The sequence below is a fragment of the Chiloscyllium punctatum genome, chromosome 44, assembly GCF_047496795.1.
Source record: "Chiloscyllium punctatum isolate Juve2018m chromosome 44, sChiPun1.3, whole genome shotgun sequence".
NCBI classification, from domain to species: Eukaryota; Metazoa; Chordata; class Chondrichthyes; order Orectolobiformes; family Hemiscylliidae; genus Chiloscyllium; species Chiloscyllium punctatum.
This window is the reverse complement of record NC_092782.1, coordinates 59,046,456-59,068,380: the sequence shown is the minus strand read 5'-3', so window position 1 is coordinate 59,068,380 and position 21,925 is coordinate 59,046,456. Positions and strand designations below refer to the sequence as shown.

Below are 21,925 nucleotides of genomic sequence, written 5' to 3'. Positions count from 1 at the left end.
TCTGTGGTAGTGAATTCCACAGGTTCACCACATTCTAAGGGAAGACATTTCTCCTCATCTCAGTCCTAATAAGTTTAGCCTATTATCCTTAAACTATTTCCCCTGGTTCTGGACTCTCCCACCATCAAGAACATCCCTCCTGCACCTATTCTGTCCAGGCCTGTTATGAGATCTGGGGTTCGAGTGTTGTTTAATCCTGAATTCAGCCTTGCAAGGATGGAGCAAGAATGAAGGGTGTTTGCATTGCATTGTATTGGAGCTTAGGGGAAAATTCAAACACAAAATATCCAGAGTAGCATTGAGTAAGTAAAATGGAAGAGGTCACAAGAGATAAGATTGCAGTTGATGGCAAGGTTACATCTTAAGTAACTACTTCAAGTTATACTGGGTCTACATCAAAATTGTTGACTTAACAACAGTCCAAGACCTTTTTTATTGGGATGTCGCACCTAAATTCCTGAAGAGAAGAACGCCCTTATACATTTCAACCCTCCCTTCAAGATGACTCACTATCCAATATGGGAAATGTTTCCAAGTTGCTCATTTCCAGTCCTGGTTATTTTCTCCTCTTCCAGTGCATGATAGATGTGGCTGGGCTGGAATTGCTGCCAATATCACACGATTGATGTTCCTGACACATTTCAGCTGGTTTCCCAGGGTTCTTGGAAGCCTGCTGGTTCTGTCCAATGTGAACTGCACACGAATATGAGCTGTTGAAATAGGTTTCTATTCTCCTCTAGTTGCACACTAATGGTCTTCCTGGGCTGCTAACTGCATGTAGTTAACGGAGCCCCAGTGGCAGGCTGTAGCAGGACTGACCTGATGACCTCAAAACTGGAAGAAAAGCCTGCACACGAAGAAGAGACAAAGGGAGTGGAATTTCTACAGCATGTGAAATCTCCATCTTCCAGTTGCCAAGAAGGTAGTCAATGGCCAACCTGTCGAGCACTTTTGTTTCATTCCCGTCACTTTGCGTTGTAACTCAGGCTCCGAGTGGAGGTTGCACATCAGGTTCGATGCAAAAGCTGAACATTCACTCCATCAAAGAAGGAACAATGTGATTTACCCATTCTGTCGGGGGGGGTCAGCATATTCACCCCGTTCCCCCCCCCCCCCCCCCCAAAGGCTTGTAAAGGAGATGTGTGTGTTTTGGTCTATGGGTCAGTGATTTGGACAGGAATGAGTTTGTGAGTTATCTTTCAAGCAGTCCAGCACTAGTTCACTGTAAGCCAGGACACTACCTGAGGATGAAATGTCCACACATGCACACAACCGAGAAACAAAATACTTTCCTAGAATCAACTGTTATTTGCATTCTTGCTCCATAGCAATTTGCATGGAAACGAACACTTATTAAAACACTTAATCAAAATCTAAATGTTTCCACATGCAGTGTTGGTCTCGTGCTTAAGTCTTTGAGCTGAAAGATTATAGCCATCAAGTTTAGGCATAAATGCCTTGTCCTTCCAATCCAAATAAAATTAGCATCTCTTCTCTGATGCTTTGGATGTTACCATAAAGTGATTTTCAACATGGATATTCAGGACGTTCCAGTATATTTAACTTACATGATAGCTATTTTCATGCCACACGTTTAACATAAAATGTAACGATCACCATGCTGTCATCAAGGGTGAATGGGAAGTGTTCACTCTTCAGTGTTACCGAGGTAAGATATTTTACAGCTGTCCTCTGATCTTCGTCAAAGCAATCTCTCCATTTTGGGGTTTGTGAATGAAAAATTGTTGAACATGTTTTGGTCCATGCTGTTGATGAGGGTCCTGTCTGCACATGACAGTCTGGGTTTCTCGTTCAGGAATTCTTTGTCAAAGTTGCTGCAGTCACTTGATGATTTCTGAGAGATAAAAAAAATCAAGATGTTTGAGAATCTGGGAGCTCTGTCAGTGCTCATTAATTAACGAGGCATTTTAATGAATAAACATGGGGATGTATGGGCTTGTAAACAAACCAATACCAGTCTTCTATACCGAGGACTGGGAAAGTGGTGGGTACATCAGGGCCCAAGGGCCTTCTGGGGTTTCATTGAACTTTGATCAGGGGCGCAGGCGAGGAGTAACATCACCTCCTGTGATTTCTGTTCCTGATTGCAACCTTTTTGTACAGTCACTAATGGGATTTGGGCATCACTGGCTGGTCCAGCATTTATTACCCATCCCTAGTTGCCCCTTGAGAAGGTGGCGGTGAGCTGCCTTCTTGAACCGCTTCAGTCCATGTGCTGTGGGTTGACCCACAATGCTCTGTGGGAGGGAATTCTAGGATTTTGACCTAGAGACAGTGAAGGAACGGTGATATATTTCCAAGTCAGGATGGTGAGTAACTTGGACGGGAACTTGCAGGGGGTGGTGTTCCCAACTACCCCAACTTTGGATTGCTTAAAAATATCTTTTGCAAACAAGTACCCAGCTGCCTCTTGAATTATTAACATTGTCTGTCTGCACTGCTTCCTAAGCTCACAGTAGTGCAGTGCATTGAATTGAACATGGAACTGTCCCACTCATATTCCTTCTTTATTTATGTGCAGGAAGGATGATCCAAATAGGAGACTTTGCCTATAGTTAGTATCTGGGACGAAGATGTTTCCAACCATTATATTGACTTCTTTGCCTAACAAAGTGACCAGCACCATGGAATTTGGTGGGATAAAGGGATTTACCATGAAGCAGTTTATTAATATATGGATCATTACCTGGTCTACAAAGTACCAATATGTTGGAGGTAATAAATAGGTCTCGGTACAATTACTTGCCCCAGTGTCACTCTACTGTTGACGTGAAAAGCACAGCCAGTTGTCACTTGGGATCAGAGTGCCAAGATGTAGTTGTAATTGTGGCAACACAGCAGAAATGAGACTGATTGCATGGAGAACCACTAAACATGACATTATTGAATTGACCATGATCGTTAAAGACTGTCACTGTACTTTCTTTCTAATTGGGTCAAAATCCATTGTAAAAATTAAGTATAATTATTCTCCCCTTTTATGTTTTCATTGGGGTGCTTGCATTTTAGTGTGTTTTGTAAATTATCTAATAAAAACAGACAGTGCTGCAGAAACTCAGCTCATCTGGCAGCACCTGTGAAGAGCGAGAAACAGAGTTAACAGGTTGAGTCCCGGTACTGCTCATCGTTGGACGAAGCTGAACTCAAAATCTTAAGCTCCATTGTTTCCCCACACTTGCTGCCAGATCTGCTGAATTTCTCCAGCACTTTCCACCTTTATTTCAGATCGCCAGCATCTGCTGGACTTTGCTTTACTTTGTAAATTTGAGAAGTTGACCAAATACTGCAGCCTGCTTTGACCTCCATTGTGTTTTAGCGTTGTTACAGTGTGTGTGCCAAGTATCATGTTGTAACTATGTCGCTCAGTCTATTCTCTTTAAACATTTCCTGTCACATCACCTCCCATCTTTTCCATCCTCTTCAATGACTTTTTTGTTCCCGATCTCCTGGCTGCTTCCTGTTACCTCATCACACCGCCCTTACAGTCTCTCTCACCATTCCATTCCTAAACCCTCGCTTTGAGCAAGAGATTAATTTGGTTGAGGTGGAAGTAAAGTGTAGGGGTGAGGAGATGTGGAGTGGAGGGGGCGGGGGGGCGATCATGGCAGAGGGAAGTGGTAAACGAGAGGGAGAGGTGCAAAACGTGGTAAGTTAAAAATCACACAACACCAGGTTATAGTCCAACAGGTTTATTTGGAAGCACACTAGCTTTTGGAGCACTGCTCCTTCATCAGGTGGTTGTGTTTCCAAATAAACCTGTTGGACTATAACCTGGTGTTGTGTGATTTTTAACTTTGCCCACCCTGGTCCAACACCGGCATTCCCAAAGCAGAATATGGGAATTGTGTAAAAGGAGTAGTGAGGTGTAAGATTAATAAGCTTTAAGAGGAGAACTTTTTTAGATTATTTGGATTCAAGGTTTTAATGCAGGAAATATACACGTCAGGAATGGAACCTATCCATACTGCATGAATTTTTTTTGGAACAGTGGCTTTCGTTTGACATACATTTTGCACACCATTTTGTTTAACATTAGGAGTGTTAAACAAGGACAAAGTATTGTTATAAGTTTCAGATCATTCCCATAAGCCCCAAAGTAGCCTCTTTTTTGGGTGGGGATTCTGGGAAGGAGTATCAATTTATAACATAATCAAGGGGGATTACTCTTGGACCCCCTCACAACCTGAACTGAGCAAGAACGCTTTTACACCCTCATTCATTCTTTCCACATTTCAGAAGATAAAGGTGGAACTTGATTCTGTGTCTGGCCTGCATCTTACCTGACCAGGAATGTTTGGGTAATGTAAATGAAGAAATCACCAGTACCATAGACTTGGCAAGAACAAAATCCAACTCAAAAAATGATGTAAATGGTAGCAGTGTAACACTGTATCATTCATTCAATCTAATTTGGAATAAGATTTCAATACTTTATTGAGTGTTACATTATATTTGCTTACTTTGAGCTATTCTGCAATGTATCTACCCCACAGGCAAAGTCACAATGGGTTACATGATCATGTCTGTGGGCCAGTCTAGGAAAATTGAGACTTGAAAGCTAATTTCAGCCATGGCAACCATGAAACTATTATTGATTGTTATAAAAAGCTATATGCAAAGTTATATCTGCTATGAAAAGTAATCTGCTGTTCTGACCTGATCTGGTTAACATGTGACTCCAGACCTAAGGACCTTTAGTGAATTTCTGCTGTGCATCTTGTAGATGGTACACACTGCTGCTACGGAGTGTCAGAGTGGGTCTGGTGCCAATCGTTAAGCTGCTTTGTCCTGGATGGTATGGAGCTTCTTGAGTGTTGTTGGAGCTGCACCCATTCAGTGGTTAGCACTGTTGCCTCACAGCGCCTGAGACCCGGGTTCAATTCCCGCCTCAGGCGACTGACTGTGTGGAGTTTGCACGTTCTCCCTGTGTCTGCGTGGGTTTCCTCTGGGTGCTCCGGTTTCCTCCCACAGTCCAAAGATGTGCAGGCCAGGTGAATTGGCCATGCTAAATTGCCCATAGTGTTAGGTAAGGGGTAAATGTAGATGTAGGGGTATGGGTGGGTTACGCTTCGGCGGGGCAGTGTGGACTTGTTGGGCCGAAGGGCCTGTTTCCACACTGTAAGTAATCTAATCTAATCAAACAGGGAGTGTTCCATCACAGCGGGTCAGGCAGCATCCGAGGAGCAGGAGAATCAACATTTCGGGCATAAGCCCTTCATCATGGTTCCATTCCTAATGAAGAGCTTATGCCTGAAACATCGATTCTCCTGCTCCTCGGATGCTGCCTGACCTGCTGTGCTTTTCCAGCTTGACTCTGACCTCCAGCATCTACCGTCCTCACTTTCTTCTAGTATTCCATCACATTCTTGACTTGTGCCTTGTAAATGGTGGACAGGCTTAGGAGAGTCAGGGGGTGAGTTATTCACTGGATTCCTCACCTCAGACCTGCTCATACAGCCACAATATTTATATGAGTAGTCTAATTCAGTTTCTGATCAATAGTAACCTCCAGGATGTTGATGGTAAGGGATTCAATCATTATGATGCTATTAAACATCAAGGCTGATGGTTAGATTCTCTCTTGTTGGAGATAGTCATTGCCTGGTATGTGTAAGGCATAAATAAGACTTGACACTTGCCATTCCTGGAAAATAACAAGCACTTTTACATAGATGATGAAAATTTTTGTGTCTTATTTCCTTAAAACATCATTTCGTCACAAGCTGGCATTGTTCTTGATCATTAAGCTACCTCTTGATGTATCCAAAGATGAAATTTGGATTCTCCCTGAAGGTTTGTGAACACTCTTGGTCACTCCAAATCTCCGGCATACCTAGACAGAAAACCCTCTCGCCCCAGCTCCAAAAGAAACTTGAAATTCAATTAAACCCCTCAAATTTCCCCAGGTGTCACATTATGCAGAGCGTTTTTAAGAACTTCAGTTGCAGAAGCTTTTCAAATTTCACTGAGACTTATCCTTCATCATAAAAATGAAATCAAAGAGAAAGATAATATAGGACAAGTCTCAATAAGCATAAATTAAACAAAACTTTGCAACCAACAGACCAAGAATGTCTTTGATGTTTACTGCAACAGAAAGTCTGGTCACAATGTACTCGCCTGGATTTTAGTTATGAAGTTTCTTTATGAGCTGGGGCGATGGAGCTTTCTGTCTCAGACTTCCTGCAGTTTGAAGGTATCAAGAATGTTTGCAAACATCGAGGGGAGAAATCCAAATTTGGAAATTTTTGGCGCTATCAGCTCAATAGTCAAGACAATGTCAACTTGTGACTAGAGAAGCAAAATGATGTTTTATGGAAAGAGATTGCAAAAGTTTTAACCCTAATTGTGAAAATGTTTTCTGTTTCAAGAAGTTGATATTCATCAACAGTTCAATCTGAGGGAATGCACTAAAGGATTTTAAAAAATATTCTCAGTAAGTGTCCCCTTTGATTTTCTCAGATCTCCACATGACCCTGTTACATTTGCCACGATATGTCCTTTTTAAATATCATGGAAGATCATCAAAACATCTTCTTCTTTTATTCTATGTATCTAGGTTTCTGCATGACTTTGAAAGGACAGCAAGTCAGATGGCCATGTGAATTAGGGGCTGGGGGAGATGAAGTGTGTGAGCTGTTGACTGCAGAACAGAGATAAAGCTGTTCCTTTCCTTTTAATCTTCACATTGTCGACAGGCTCAGAGAAAATCAGAGTCATTGCGCTGATCTCATTTTAGGTTTTTAACTCTCAGAAGATGCTTGGGTGTCAGGATAAACGGAATTGTGATATTAACCCAAGACAACTCAAAGGCATGTATTTTAAACATTCCTGGTCATCGGTCCTTCTTTTTCCTTTATCACCATTTTCCGTAAGCACTGCTTTTACTTCAGTGGTCACTTTGCAACTGTAAAACATTTTATGTTCCGTCTGGAAGTTGGGGGATTGGGTTTGGAGCAGGAAAGGGGACTGAGCTGTGTGGCATTTTAAAATGTTTTTTCATGGGGTGTGGGCACCGCTGGCCAGGTCAGTATTTATTACCCATCCATAGAGTTAACCACATTGCTGTGGATCTGGAGTCACATATTGGCCAGACCAGGTAAGGATGGCAGATTTCCTTCTCAAAAGGACATTAGTGAACAAGATGTGTTTCCCCAACAATTGACCATCATTCGACTCTTAATTCAAAATTTTTATTGAATCTGCCACAGTGGGATTTGAACCCAGGACCCCAGAACATGGCCTGGGTCTCTGCATTAACAGTCCAGCAACAGTACCACTCAGTCATCACCTCCACTGTTGCCCCCAATTGGCTGAAAGCTAATCCCAAACATTTACCCATCAGCCAATCGAATGCCAGGTTGCTATAGGGTCACCTGCTGACATCATTGGCTCAAACAATATGGCATTAGATGACAGTCAGTGAAGGCAAGATGGGCTGAATGTCCTCCATTGTAAGTCTGTGAGCTAAGTCTCAGAACTTGTGGTTGACGGCTCTTCGTAACATCCCTTCCTCTGAGCCAAGAGGCCCAGGTTCAAGTGTCATGTGTTCTAAAGGTGTTTCATAACATCTTTCAACAGATTGGTTAGAAGTATCTCCTTAGATGTAATAGAAGGACCGTTTAGGTGCAGTGATATTGTCCCTATCTCTGAGGCGGGAGACCTGGGTTCAGGTCCCACCTACTCCCAAACTGTATACAGAACAACCTCGATCATCTGAATGAGACAGGTAGGGAGTATTTTCTTTGGATAATTGATTGTTCAGATAACTGATCTGGGTTCCTGTGGCGACGACAATAGCAGGAACAGGGTTCCCGTGGTGATGGCAATAGCAGAAACAAATGCCGAGATGGGACACTCGGAAGCGATTTACAAACAGTCATCATGCCCCAGGCTCTGTGACCTGCGTCTGAACTCTGCAGTTTGGACTGTGGCAGCCTGCACCTAGGAGTTCTGCTGAGGGGCAGAATGGCCTTTTCTGTGCTGCTGGTCTTTCTAGCACACACTGTGAGCTGACCTGGCATTGCCACAATCAGTGGTGTTTTTAGACAACCTTTTATATACATTGACCGCCTCAACCTGCCCACCCCCTCACCCTCTCCAATCTCCTGCCCTCACAAACGCAGCTCTTCACTCCCTCCTCTCCAACCCCAACCTCACCATCAAACCCTTCAGAGAAGGGGGTGGGGGCGCAGTAATAGTGTGGTGCACTGACCTCTACACACCGCTGAAGTCAGTCGCCAACTCACAGACACTCCTTCTACTGCCCCTTGATCAGAACATCACCTCCCATCACCAAGCCATCATCTCCTAGTCCATCCACAACCTCATCACCTCTGGGGATCTCCCATTCGTAGCCTCCAACCTCATTGTCCATGAACTCCGCACCACCTGATTCTACCTCCTACCGAAGATTCACAAACCTGCCTGCCCTGATCGACCCATTGTCTCAGCCTGCGCTTGTCCCGCTGAACTCATCTCTTCCTACCTCAACACCGTCTTGTCCCCCTTAGTCCAGGAAGTCCCACCTATGTTCATGACACCACCCACGCCCTTCACCTCTTCCAAGATTTTCATTTACCCGACCCCAACACCTCATCTTTACCATGGACATCCAGTTCCTTTACACATCCATCCACCATGACGAAGGCCTCCAAACCCTCCATTCTTCCTCTCCTGCCGTCCCAACCAGGACCCTTCCACTGACACCCTCATCCACCTGGCTGAAATGGTCCTCACCCTCAACAACTTCTCCTTCCAATCCTCCCACTTCCTCCAAACCAAAGGGGTAGCCATGGGCACCTGCATGGGACCCAGCTATGCCTGTCTCTTTGTCCACTCTGTGGAACAGTCCATCTTCCATAGCGACACCGGCACCATCCCCCACCCGTTCCTCCGCTACATTGATGACTGTATTGGCGCCACCTCGTGCTCCCATGAGGAGATTAAACAGTTCATCAACTTTACCAACACATTCTACCTCAACCTCAAATTCACCTGGACCATCCTGGACACCTCCCTCCCCTTCCTGGGCCTCTCCATCACTGTCTCCGGCAACCGACTAACCACAGACATCCACTTCAAGCCCACCGACTCCCACCCTACCTCCTGTAAAAATGCCATTCCTTATTCCCAATTCCTTCACCTCTGCCACTTCCATTCCCAGGACGACCAACTTGGATCATTTCAGAGAACATCTCTGGGACACCCGCACCCACCAACCCCACCATCCCATGGCTGAATACTTCAACTCCCCCTCCTACTCCAAGAAAGACATGCAGGTCCTGGGCCTCTTCCAGTGCCAAACCCTAACCACTTGATGGCTGCAGGAAGAAAACCTCCTCTTCTGCCTTGGGACCCTGCAACCACATCAGATAAATGTGGATTTCAACAGCTTCCCCCGACATTACCCCAGTCCCAAGCCTCCAACTTGTCACCGCCCTCCTGACATGTCCATCACTCCCCCTGACCTACCACATTCTCCCTCACCTCCATCTACCTATCGCTTTCTCAGCTACCTTACCCCAGCCCCAACACCCCCTCCCATTTATCTCTCAGCACCCTCGGCCCACAAGCTTCATTCCTGATGAATGGCTTATGCCTGAAACATCAATTCTCCTGCTCCTCAGATGCTGCCTGACCTGCTGTGCTTTTCCAGCACCACTCTCTCGACTCTGACCTCCAGCATCTGCAGTCCTCACATTCTCCAAGTTGATTTTAACCCTCTATCTCTGTTTACCCTTCACAATCAGTTTGATTGGATTTCTAAATATTACAGGAAAGCTTTAGCTGCCTGCTCAAATCAGTTACCCCTTTGCAAGTGAGACTTCGTAGTCATTAATCCAACTTTCATCATTGATGAAACAAGACAGAAATCGGGATCCGCGCTCTCCCAGACTGTAGGCACGTTTTGGTGCTTTCTGGTGTATTCTGCGGTGCCTGTGGCTTGGTGATTAAACTGAAGAGAGTGCTATCAAACAAAACTATTGCACATTCAGTCAGGAAGGTCATATGTACTTCTAAGTCACATTTTGTCCTGTGAGTCTTCAATACAGGTAGAAGATCCTTTATCCAAACATCCAAAAACCGAAAAGCTCCGAAATCCAAATTCTGAGAACTGAAAAGTTCCGAATTCCAAAAAACAGTTGGTCCCGAGCATTTCGGATAAAGGATCTTCTACCTGTATCAGTCTAATTAGTGTTTTCTACTTACCCTCATTGTGATATTTACTAATATAACTTGATAAACTTTACTAATAAGATAACTGAACAAGAAAACTTCACCATGTAAAAACTTGATGAGCAAGATGGAAAACAAAACCATTATTTTGTCAACAACAACAAAAACAGAAATTGCTGAAAAAGCTCAGCAGGTCTGGCAGCATCAGTGGAGAGAGATCAGAGTTAACGTTTCTGGCTGAATGACCCTTCCTCAGAAACGTTAATTCTGTTTTCTCTACACCGATGCTGCCAAACCTGCTGAGCTTTTTCAACAATGTCTGTTTTTGTTTCTGATTTACAGCATCCGCAGTTCTTTCAGTTTTTATGAACTTACCACAGTGGGTTTGAAAGGCGGCTCCACCTCCCTGTTTTCCAAAGCCTGCCAATTAATATCTCGGAAAAAGGCATGTTGCCGAATGCTTCCTTTAACTCCAAGTCTCTTCTCCGGTTCCCTAACAAAGAGCTAACACACAAGCAACAGGAGAGTTACATCATCAATCTCCACTACAACAGGAACACATGTTCATTCAGTCACCTGCATATTTTGAATTTACTTTGAAACATTTGTTCAGAGAGTAATAACATAAAGTGGGCATTGTTAGTGGCTGCAGTTTGACTTATTTTAAAAAAGAATTTAGCCTCTGATATTTCAAAAAGTTGTTGATTTAGTTGTTCACTCACTCCTTGTGGTTAATGACCATAAGCTTCATTGCTATCAGCCCTTCATTGTGCCATTTTGGAAAACAGGGCAGTGAGCACCAAACCACTATTTGACCATGTGCAGCATCACAGCTGAGCATATCTGCATCCAATATTCACCTTCCTGATTGGGAGAGAAGCCACAGCTAACGTTTTTCTTACCATATCCTATGAGTGTTGGGATTAACTATTGCACCATAAGGGAGGTGATGGCATCATGATAATGTCACTGGGCTGGTTAGCCAGCAGGCTAGGCTATTGTTCAGGGAACTTGGGTTCAAATCTCATTGTGGCAGGTGATTGAATTTTTAATTCAATATTTTAGATTACTTACAGTGTGGAAACAGGCCCTTCGGCCCAACAAGTCCACACCGACCCGCCGAAGCGAAACCCACTACCCTATATTTACCCCTTCACCTAACATTACGGGTAATTTAACTTGGTCAATTCACCTAACCTGCACATTTTTTGGACTGTGGGAGGAAACCCACGCAGACACAGGGAGAACGTGCAAACTCCACACAGAGTTGCCTGAGGCGGGAATTGAACCCAGGTCTCTGGCGCTGTGAGGCAGCAGTGCTAACCACTGTGCCACCGTGCCACTCAGTTTAAAAAATTTGGAATTAAGAGCTACTGCTGAGCATCTAACCACTGTCGATTATTATAAAATCTAATCTGCCATCCTTAACTGGTCTGGTCTATATGTAACTCCAAACTCACAGCAACATGGTTGACTCCTAACTGCCCAAACCAGACCATGGTTTAGCATTAATTGGATGCGACAATGAACAATTGAAATAAGTGGAAAAGTACATGTAGAACAGGTTGAATTGCCCTTTGATGTGAAGGGCAGTGCTTGTCACTGGCCACTTGGGTGTTTCCTTTCTTCCTGGTGGTGGAAATTGAATAAAGATTTATACACCTTGTGTCTCTCACTGTGTCTCACACCTACACACACACACACACACAGGTGCTGGGGAAAAAATAAGCGCTACCGCAGTGTGGGGTTAAAAAAGAAAATAAAAAAAAAAGAGCAGGTTGAAGACCTCCTCGTGGGTCTGCTCCTGGGCCTGGCCAAACTGGCCATCAACAGGTCCAGGCAGCGGGCCGTGGAGGGGGTCGTTAGGGCCGACTGCCTGCCCCTCTTCCGCGGTTACATTAGAGCCCGGGTGTCATTGGAGAAAGAGCACGCGGTGTCCACCGACACCCTGGAGTTGTTCAGGGAGAGGTGGGCGCTACAGGGAGTGGAGTGCATTATTTCCCCCTCCAACTCTATTTTGATTTAACCCCTGCCCTCCCCTTCACTGTTTGATCACACAGCATTGCCCTTTGACGTGAAGGGCACTGCTTGTCACTGGTCACTCGGGTGTTTCCTTTCTTCCTGGTGGTGGAATAGAAATAAAGATTTATACACCTTTTGTTCTTCTTAAAAAATACAGGCTGAACGCAAAACCATGGGTCTACCTGGACTTGATTGCTGCCTATGTTTGAGAGCTGGAAAAGTACTGAAGGTACTACAATATGATGATACAGCACATAACCAGAACAGTGTTAATATCAGGCACTCTGTCCCCCAGGATCATGGACCCTGCCCCATTGGAGTGGGGTTCAGGGACCGACTGCAAATTGAGATGGAGCTCCAAATGCCAGTCATCACCTCGGGAGTCTCTGACAGACAGAAAACAGTGAGACTCGCGTGTTGAATATGTCAAAAATAGTTTAAGCTAATTTAAGATTCACTCCTTGGTTTGCTTTATCTAAATTACATTAAGTTAATCAACTTGGTTTACATCAGAAACACACTTTGTTTTGATCAGACCTCAAAGGCATTTCAGTCTAACAATATAGGGATTAGCAGAGTTAGTAACAAATGAAAGTCATAGAATCCCTACAGTATGGAAGCAGGCCATTTGGCTCATTGAATCCACACCAACCCTCCAAAAAGCATCCCACCTAGACCTATCCTATCCCTGCATTTATCCCCAGCTAATTTGGCAACGTAACATGGCAATCCAACTAACCTGCACATTCTTTGGGCTGAAACCCAAGCAGGTACAGGAGGAATATGCAAACTCCACACAGACGGAGGGTGGGATTGAACCTGGGTCCCTTGTTCTGTGAGGCAGCAGTGCTAACCACTGAGTCACCGTTACACGCTCCCCCCCTCCCCCCCCCCAAAAAAAGCCACCCCAAATACATCTGCAATGAAGGGGAACTGATATTGTCTTGATGTCAGGATTAAATTGGGACTTAAGGGAGGCTAAATATTGACACCATTAAAAATGACACAAACTCTTACTTTGATGAGGATGTCTTTTGCCTCCTTGCCCAGTGAGCGGGGGTAGATCGGGTCATCTGTGCGGATGGATTGAAAGAGCTCGTCTTCATCGTTGCCATGGAAAGGAGACTGGCCAATCAACATCTCGTAGAGGAGTACTCCGAAGGACCACCAATCCACTGACATGCTGTACCTCTGTCCCAGCAGGATCTGCTCGGTGAAAGAGGTTTACAACGGGACAGTCAGAACTTACAGCACCTTACACCCGTGTTTCTTAGCAACATCGTGGGTGAAGATCTTCACCATCACAAAGCCAAATCTGTAAGGAATGAATATGACGCATCAATTTCAATGAATTGTCTCTTTGAGCTGCTGCAATCCTTCAGCCTGAGGTATACCCACAGTGTTGTTAGGGACTGATCTTTGAGTGGAGGGACTGAGTGACTTTTGATCCAGTGACCGTGAAGGAACAGTGATTTTGTTCCAAATCAGGTTGGCGTGCAACTTGGTGGGGAATTGCTTGATTACATCTCCTTATATTTCTAGATGATGGAAGTTGTGAGTTTGGAAGGTGCTATTGAAGGAACCTTGGTGAGTTGGCGCAGAGCATCTTGTAGCTGGCACACAATGACTCATAATGAGTATTGGCAGTGAGGGGACTGAATATTGGAGGTGTTAGATGTTACGCCAATTGAATGGATTATTTTGTCCTGGATACTTTCACTCAGGTGAAATACTTGCCACAAAATTTGCAGCCTCTAATCTACGTTTGTATCTGCAGTCAGTATACATATAGGTTAGTCCAGTTCAGCTTCTGGTCAACTGCACCTCCCAGGAGGTTGATTCCAGTAGGGGGTTCAGTGATAGTAATGTCATTTAATGCCAAGGAAAAATGGTGAAATTGCCTCTTTTTGGAGCTGGTCATTTTCTGTCATGTGTGTGGCACAAATATTATTGAAAAGCAACATGGTATTAATCTAACATTTTTCACTGTCTGTCCTCATCACCTGATACTGGATAGTAACATAGCTATACACACAGCTGTAATAAAACTTTTCGAAGACTTGAAACTCTTGCAAATGGTGAAATCTTTGGAATATTATGCATTCAAATTAAAGAAAAATACTGTGGATGCTGTAATTCTAAAATAAACCTGAAGGTGCTGGAGAAACTCAGAAGATCTACCAGCATCAGTGGAGAGAGAAAAACAGAATTAACAATTCGAGTCTGGTTACACTCTTCTTCACCAAAAGAGAAAAATGCTGGAAAATCTCAGCAGGTCTGGCAGCATCTGTAAGGAGAGAAAAGAGCTGATGTTTCGAGTCTAACTGACCCTTTGTCAAAGCTAAAAAAAGGGAGAAATAGGGAGGTATTTTACGAGGCTGAGAGAAGGTGAGTCATGGCTCCAGAAGCAAAGGTAGCAATAAAGAGGTGATAATGACAGTGCATAGAGAGATTATAGAGAGAGGAGCTGTGAATGACCAAGGCTGAAGCCAGTGCTATGTGACAAAATATGTGGGGGATGGGGGGGATGGGTGAAGCAGAGACAAAATGGAAAACAGGGGAGAAGGGTAGCAAAGGGGGAAAGAGGAGAGGAAAAAGGTGATGAGAGAGTGGGGAGCAAGAGAAAGAGAGACAATCAAGAAATATGAGGTGCAGAACAGTGAAAAAAAAATAAAATAAATGAAATAAAATCACGGAGCAGAATGAAAACAGAGGGGTCGAGATGGGATAATCATCTGAAGTTGTTGAACTCAATGTTGAGACCGTCAGGCTGTAACGTGCCTAGTCGGAAGATGAGATGCTGTTCCTCCAGTTTGTGTTGAGCTTCACTGGAACATTGCAGCAGGCCAAGGACAGACATGTGGGTATGGGAGCAGGATTGTGTGTTGAAATAGCAAGCCACGGGAAGGTCCGGGACCTGATTGCGTACACTCTTCTTCAGAACATTTGGTTCATAAGACCATAAAAATAGGAGTGGAAGTAAGGCCATTCGGCCCATCGAGTCCACTCCACCATTTAGTCTTGGCTGATGGGCATTTCAACTCTACTTACCCACACACTCCCCGTATCCCTTAATTCCTTGCAAGATCAAGAATTTATCAATCTCTGCCTTGAACACATTTAATGTCCCAGCCTCCAAAGTGCTCCGTAACAATGAATTCCACAGGCCCACCACTCTCTGGCTGAGGAAATATCTCCTCATTTCCATTCTAAATTGACCCCTTCTAATTTTAAAGCTGTGCCCAAGGGTCCTAGTATTCTTACCTGATGGAAACAACTTCCCAGCATCCACCCATTCTAAGCCATGCGTTATCTTGTAAGTCTCTATTAGATCTCCCCTCAACCTTCTAAACTCTAATGAATATAATCCCAGGATCCTCAGCTGTTTATCATATGTTAGGCCGACCATTCCAGGGATCATCCGTGTGAATCTCCGCTGGACACACTCCAATGCCAGTATGTCCTTCCTGAGGTGTGGGGCCCAAAAGTGGACACAGTATTCTAAATGGGGCCTAACAGAGCTTTATAAAGTCTCAGAAGCACATTGCTGCTTTTATATTCCAACCCTCTTGAGATAAATGACAACATTACATTCACTTCCTTAATCATGGACTGAACCTGCAAGTTAACCTTTAAAGAATCCTGGACTAGCACTCCCAGATCCCTTTGTACTTTGGCTTTATGATTTTTCTCACCGTTTAGAAAATAGTCCATGCCTGCATTCATTTTTCCAAAGTGCAAGACCTCGCATTTGCTCACGTTGAATTTAATCAGCCATTTCCTGGACCACTCTCCTAAACTGTCTAAATCTTCCTGAAGCCTCCCCACCTCCTCAGTACTACCTGCTTGTCCACTTAACTTCGTACTATTAGCAAACTTCGCCAAGATGCCCCCAGTCCCTTCATCCAGATCATTAATATATAAAGTGAACAGCTATGGCCCCAACATTGAACCCTGGAGGACTTGTCACTGGCTGCCATTCTGAAAAACAACCTTTCATCCCAACTCTCTGCCTTCTGTCAGACAGCTGATCCTCAATCCATGCCAGTAGCTCGTCTCGAATACATGGGCCCTCACCTTACTCAGCAGCTTCCCGTGAGGCACCTTATCAAAGGGCTTTTGGAAGCCTAGATAGATAACATCCACTGGGTTTCCCTGGTCTAACCTACATGTTACCTCTTCAAAGAATTCTAACAGGTTTGTCAGGCATGACTTACTAAATCCTTACTAAATCCATGCTGACTTGTTCCAATCTGACCCTGCACTTCCAAGAATTTAGAAATCTCATCCTTAACGAAGAATTCTAGAGTTTTACCAACAACCGAGGTTAGGCTAATTGGCCTATAATTTTCCATATTTTGTTTTGATCCTTTCTTGAACAAGGGGGTTACAACAGTGATTTTCCAAACATCTGGGATTTTCCCTGACTCCAGTGACTTTTGAAAGATCACAACCAACGCTTCCGCTATTTCCTCAGCTACCTCCCTCAGAAATCTAGGATGTAGTCTATTGGGGCCAGGAGACTTTTCAAATTTTAGACCTTTTAGCTTTTCTCACTCTTTCTCTTTTGTAGCAGCTACCATACTCACCTCTGTCCCCTGACTCTTCTTAATTGTTGGGCTATTTCTCATGTCTTCCACTGTGAAGACTGACACAAAGTACTTATTGAGTTATTCAGCTATTTCCTTATTTCCTATTACTAGCCTTCCTTCATCAACTTATATGGGACTCAAAACATTAACTCAGTTTCTCTCTCCACAGATGCTGCCAGCCTTGCTGAGTTTCTCCAGCATTCTTTGTTTTTATTCTAGAATGTTGGATATTCCTGCCCAACATTTAATACACAGAATGAAATGGAATTAGCCACATAGGAACAGATTGTTCTAATCAAACAATCTCTATCGTAGTTCATGTTCCATATGATCCTTCTTCTATCCCGTCTCATTTATTCCCATCTCCATCATCTTCCTGCCTCTTTCCTTCATCCACATGTCCAGCTTTCCCACTCTCCTTATTCCCTGACATATCCAATTCCACGTCTAACTCGGTGATTCCTGGGATGGCAGAGCTGATATATGAAGATAATTTGGAGTGGTTTGGACTATATTCGCTGGACTTCAGAAGAATGAGGGGGAGGGAATCTCATAGAAATGAAGAAATTCTAACAGAACTAGAAGGGTAAATGGAAGAAGGATGACATTGGTAACAAGGAGGTTCAGAAGCAGGAATCACAGTCTAAGGAGGACCATTTGGGACTTAGATTAGCAGAAATATCTTCACCCAGAGAGTGGCAAGCCTGTGGAATTCTCTGCCACAGTGGAGTGGTTGAGGCCAAAACATTGAATATTTTCAAGGAGTTAGATATAGTTCTGAGGATTAAAGGGGAGAAAACGAGAACAGGGGACTGAATTTGATGATCAACTAGGATCATAATGAATGGCCAAGAAGGTTTAATGGGTCAAATGGCCTACTCCTGCTCCTATTTTCAATGGTTCTAATCACTCTCAGTGAGAAATCTTTCCCAAATTCCCATTTGAATTAATTACTAACTACTTTCCATTAATAAACTTTGTTTTTGGACTCCCCACAAGTGGAAACAGCTTCTCTATGTCTATCCTACCAAACCCATTTGTAATTTTAAATGTCTTTTCTCAGTCAACATCAGCTTGTTTGATAAAAGAGAGTCATGGAACAGTATCATGCAGACAATGGCCATTTGACCCATCAAATTTCTGCCAGCTTTCCTGATGAGCAAGCCATTTAGTCCCACTCCCCACCTCTTCACCCATTTCCCCCCAAGTTATTTCTCCTTTAAATATTTATCCAGTTCCCATTTGAAAGCTTTTAGTAAATGAACATCCAGCATCCCATCAGGCAAGTGGAATAAACTGGCGGCTAGAATACAGAAATTGAGCAGTGCTGAGCTGAGAAAAAAAAATCACATTTTTTGGAAATTATTTGACCCGCATGGATTAGGATGCTTCACAAGAATATCAATTTCAGGGGAAAATCAGCGCCTTAAACTGTATGTGAGGTAGAATTGAATTGAACCTATGCTATCGGGTAATATATTCCTCTTGTTCAAGAAAAGGTTTTTGCTCATATCTCTTCTGTTTTTTCTGTTAATTACTTTGCCCTCTGGGGCAGAGGCATTGGAAAAGATTTCCTTTATTCAGTTAATCTGTCAATGTGGCATGCTGAATTCAACATCAACCATCAAGCATTAATAGCTACACTATAAACCAATACAGTACCTTGCAACACAGAATATAGCCAGAATTTGTCTATAATTAAACTGTAGTTTTTACACACTGATAATTTATTCTTTAATTACTTAAGAACATGTTTCCTGAACAGGCCAGACCATTGAAGGGTTCTGTGAATGAGACCTGTTTCGGTTTCCTTTTTGAATGTTGCTTGATCCACTGTGTAAAGGTAGCTCATTATCGATTCAATAATTAGTTATTTTCTTCTCATGTCTCTTGATACATGAGGTGGACAAAGCACATGATTATACACAAAAGCAAAATATTTCAGATGCTGGAGGTTTGAAATAAAAAATAACGCACTGGAAAAGCTCAGCAAGCCTGACAGCATCAGTGGGAAGAGAAACAGAGTCAATAGTTCAAGTTCAAAGTTCAGATTAGACTCAGAATGGTAATGCTGTTTCTCTCTTCATAGATACTGAGTTTCTCCAGCGTTTCTCTTTGCATTAATACATTAAGTTGATTGATTGTAACTGTGGAATTAGATTAGTTGAAGCATTGGAATGGCGAATGGACCAGTTGATGATGATTGACAGTTAACTGTGTCTGGCTTTGTTTGAATTTTAAAACATGCTGTCGGACCTCCTGAGTTTCTCCAGCCATTATTGTTATTGTTTGTTTCAGATCTCCAACATCTTTGTTTGGTTTTAAAGATTGTATTCTATTTTGTTCATATAGTGATTGTAATGAGGTCAGCCAGGTGGACCTCATAGAATATGAGTTCCCCGATTGGGGCTTGTAATCTGGTCCAATCAGGGAGTCCTAGCTGATAGATATAAACAGGGGTGTCAGAGGTTCTGTTCACTCTTAGAGCTGGCTCTGAGGGAGCTGGACCAGTGTCAAACACTACTCATGTATAAATAAAAGGTGACTTGGTGACGGGATACCAGCCTCTATGGAGTTATTTCAGCTCATATACACATTGCGCCTGCTTCTATACAACTTTGCTAACCAATCAGCATCTTTGACTTTCTCCTGAAATTAGTATTCTTGCGAAATATTCTGATGAGTGCAAGACAAAAATCTTCAACAAAATTTGTCTTTTATCAGCAATACTCAATGTCTATACTATCGAATGACTGTTTTATCAGTTTTTCAGTAATTAATAACTGATAATCTATTGCAAGAATACATCTATTAATTTATTTGATTGAACGATAACAAGCTTTGTAAAAGTATTCTCGAAATGTGCGTGCAACTTTGTTTAGAGCAGGTATATAATAGAACATGAAAACGTAATTCATTTTTGTAATGTTGTTTTGTGTTGTGTTTATGTTTTGAAATCACTCAGGAGTAACTGCGTAATGGTTTTAAATGAATTGGAAAATTGAATAGCATGGTATCTTACAAAATATTTTGCAGAAGCTGACAGTTAAATCAAAGCAGAGATGTTTTAACTGTATTGTGCTCACACTTTAGTATGATGCTTCCATAACAACAGTTTGGTCAGAGAGAAGTTAAAGGGTATCTGAAAGAAGAGAGAAGTTGGGAGATGGAGAAATGTAGGGAGGAAGAGCTTAGGGTGTAGGCATTGAAGACATGCCTGCTAACAGGGAGATGGTCAAGAGGCTGGAATTAGACAGATATCTGGGAGGGTATGGAAGGAGCACGGGATACTGAGGCCGAGGGTGGTGAGGCCAGGATGGGCTTTGAAAACAAGGATGAGAATTTTAAAACGGGAGAATTTTCTTTAATGGGAGCCAAAGTAGGTCAATGAGAGGGGAAGAAAGGGAATGCTGGCTGATGAACACACAGTAAATAAATTAATGAGCAGTTTGGCAGGCGGTTCCTGTGGGCATGTGGGAGTGGGGATGGTGGGAGTGGGCTACGCCTGTGGGAATGGGATGGGAGTGGGGATGGGCTATGCCTGTGGGAGTGGGGATGTGGGGTGGGCTATGCCTGTGGGAATGGGGATGGGAATGGGGATGGGCTATGCCAGTGGGAATGGGGATGTGGGGTGGGGATGGGCTATGCCTGTGGGAGTGGGGATGGGATATGCCTGTGGGAATGGAGTTGGGGTGGGTGCCTGTTGGGATGAGGTTGTGGGTATATGTGAGCCTGTGGGGGGGGGGGGGGGTGAGGTTGTGGGAGTGTGTGCCTGTGGAGGTTGAGATTGGTGGGTGCATGTGCCTGTGGGGGTAAGATTGTGGGTGCGTGTGCCTGTGGAGGTTGAGATTGGTGGGTGCATGTGCCTGTGGGGGTAAGATTGTGGGTGCGTGTGCCTGTGGGGGGTGAGGTTGTGGGTGTGTGTGCCTGTGGGGGTAAGATTGTGGGTGTGTGTGCCTGTGGGGGGTGAGGTTGTTGGTGTGTGTGCCTGTTGGGGTGAGGTTGTGGGTGTGTGTGCCTGTGGGGGGTGAGGTTGTGGGTGTGTGTGCCTGTGGGGGTAAGATTGTGGGTGTGTGTGCCTGTGGGGGGTGAGATTGAGGTTGTGGATGTGTGCGCCTGTGGGGGGTGAGGTTGTGGGTGTGTGTGCCTGTGGGGGTAAGATTGTGGGTGCGTGTGCCTGTTGGGGTGAGGTTGTGGGTGTGTGCGCCTATTGGGGTGAGGTTGTGGGTGTGTGTGCCTGTGGGGGTAAGATTGTGGGTGCGTGTGCCTGTGGGGGGTGAGGTTGTGGGTGTGTGTGCCTGTTGCGGTGAGGTTGTGGGTGTGTGTGCCTGTGGGGGTAAGATTGTGGGTGTGTGTGCCTGTGGGGGGTGAGGTTGTGGGTGTGTGTGCCTGTTGGGGTGAGGTTGTGGGTGTGTGTGCCTGTTGGGGGTGAGCTTGTGGGTGTGTGTGCCTGTTGGGGTGAGGTTGTGGGTGTGTGTGCCTGTGGGGGGTGAGATTGAGGTTGTGGGTGCGTGTGCCTGTTGGGGTGAGGTTGTGGGTGTGCGTGCCTGTTGGGGTGAGGTTGTGGGTGTGTGTGCCTGTGGGGGGTGAGATTGAGGTTGTGGGTGCGTGTGCCTGTTGGGGTGAGGTTGTGGGTGTGTGTGCCTGTTGGGGTGAGGTTGTGGGTGTGTGTGCCTGTGGGGGTAAGATTGTGGGCGCGTGTGCCTGTGGGGGGTGAGGTTGTGGGTGTGTGTGCATGTTGCGGTGAGGTTGTGGGTGTGTGTGCCTGTGGGGGGTGAGATTGAGGTTGTGGGTGTGTGTGCCTGTGGGGGGTGAGATTGAGGTTGTGGGTGTGTGTGCCTGTGGGGGGTGAGATTGAGGTTGTGGGTGCGTGTGCCTGTGGGGGGTGAGATTGAGGTTGTGGGTGCGTGTGCCTGTGGGGGGTGAGATTGAGGTTGTGGGTGCGTGTGCCTGTGGGGGTGAGGTTGTGGGTGTGTGTGCCTGTTGGGGGTGAGGTTGTGGGTGTGTGTGCCTGTGGGGGGTGAGATTGAGGTTGTGGGTGCGTGTGCCTGTGGGGGGTGAGATTGAGGTTGTGGGTGTGTGTGCCTGTTGGGGTGAGGTTGAGGTTGAGG

The 21,925-nt window shown here is 44.5% G+C and overlaps 1 protein-coding gene across 5 annotated transcripts in view; it reads right to left on the bottom strand.

The window, feature by feature from the left end:
* Positions 1-1,109: 1,109 nt before the first annotated feature.
* Positions 1,110-21,925, bottom strand: part of prkcq (protein kinase C, theta) — a 228,246-nt gene continuing 207,430 nt past the window's right edge. For all 5 annotated transcript variants that reach the window (XM_072563006.1, XM_072563007.1, XM_072563010.1 and 2 more), the window contains 3 exons: positions 13,240-13,428; positions 10,576-10,704; positions 1,110-1,855 (listed from right to left, as the gene is read on the bottom strand). In XM_072563006.1, coding sequence (XP_072419107.1) covers positions 1,703-1,855; positions 10,576-10,704; positions 13,240-13,428 — 471 coding nt within the window. In that variant the 3' untranslated portion in view covers positions 1,110-1,702. The remainder of the gene's footprint in view (positions 1,856-10,575; positions 10,705-13,239; positions 13,429-21,925) is intronic.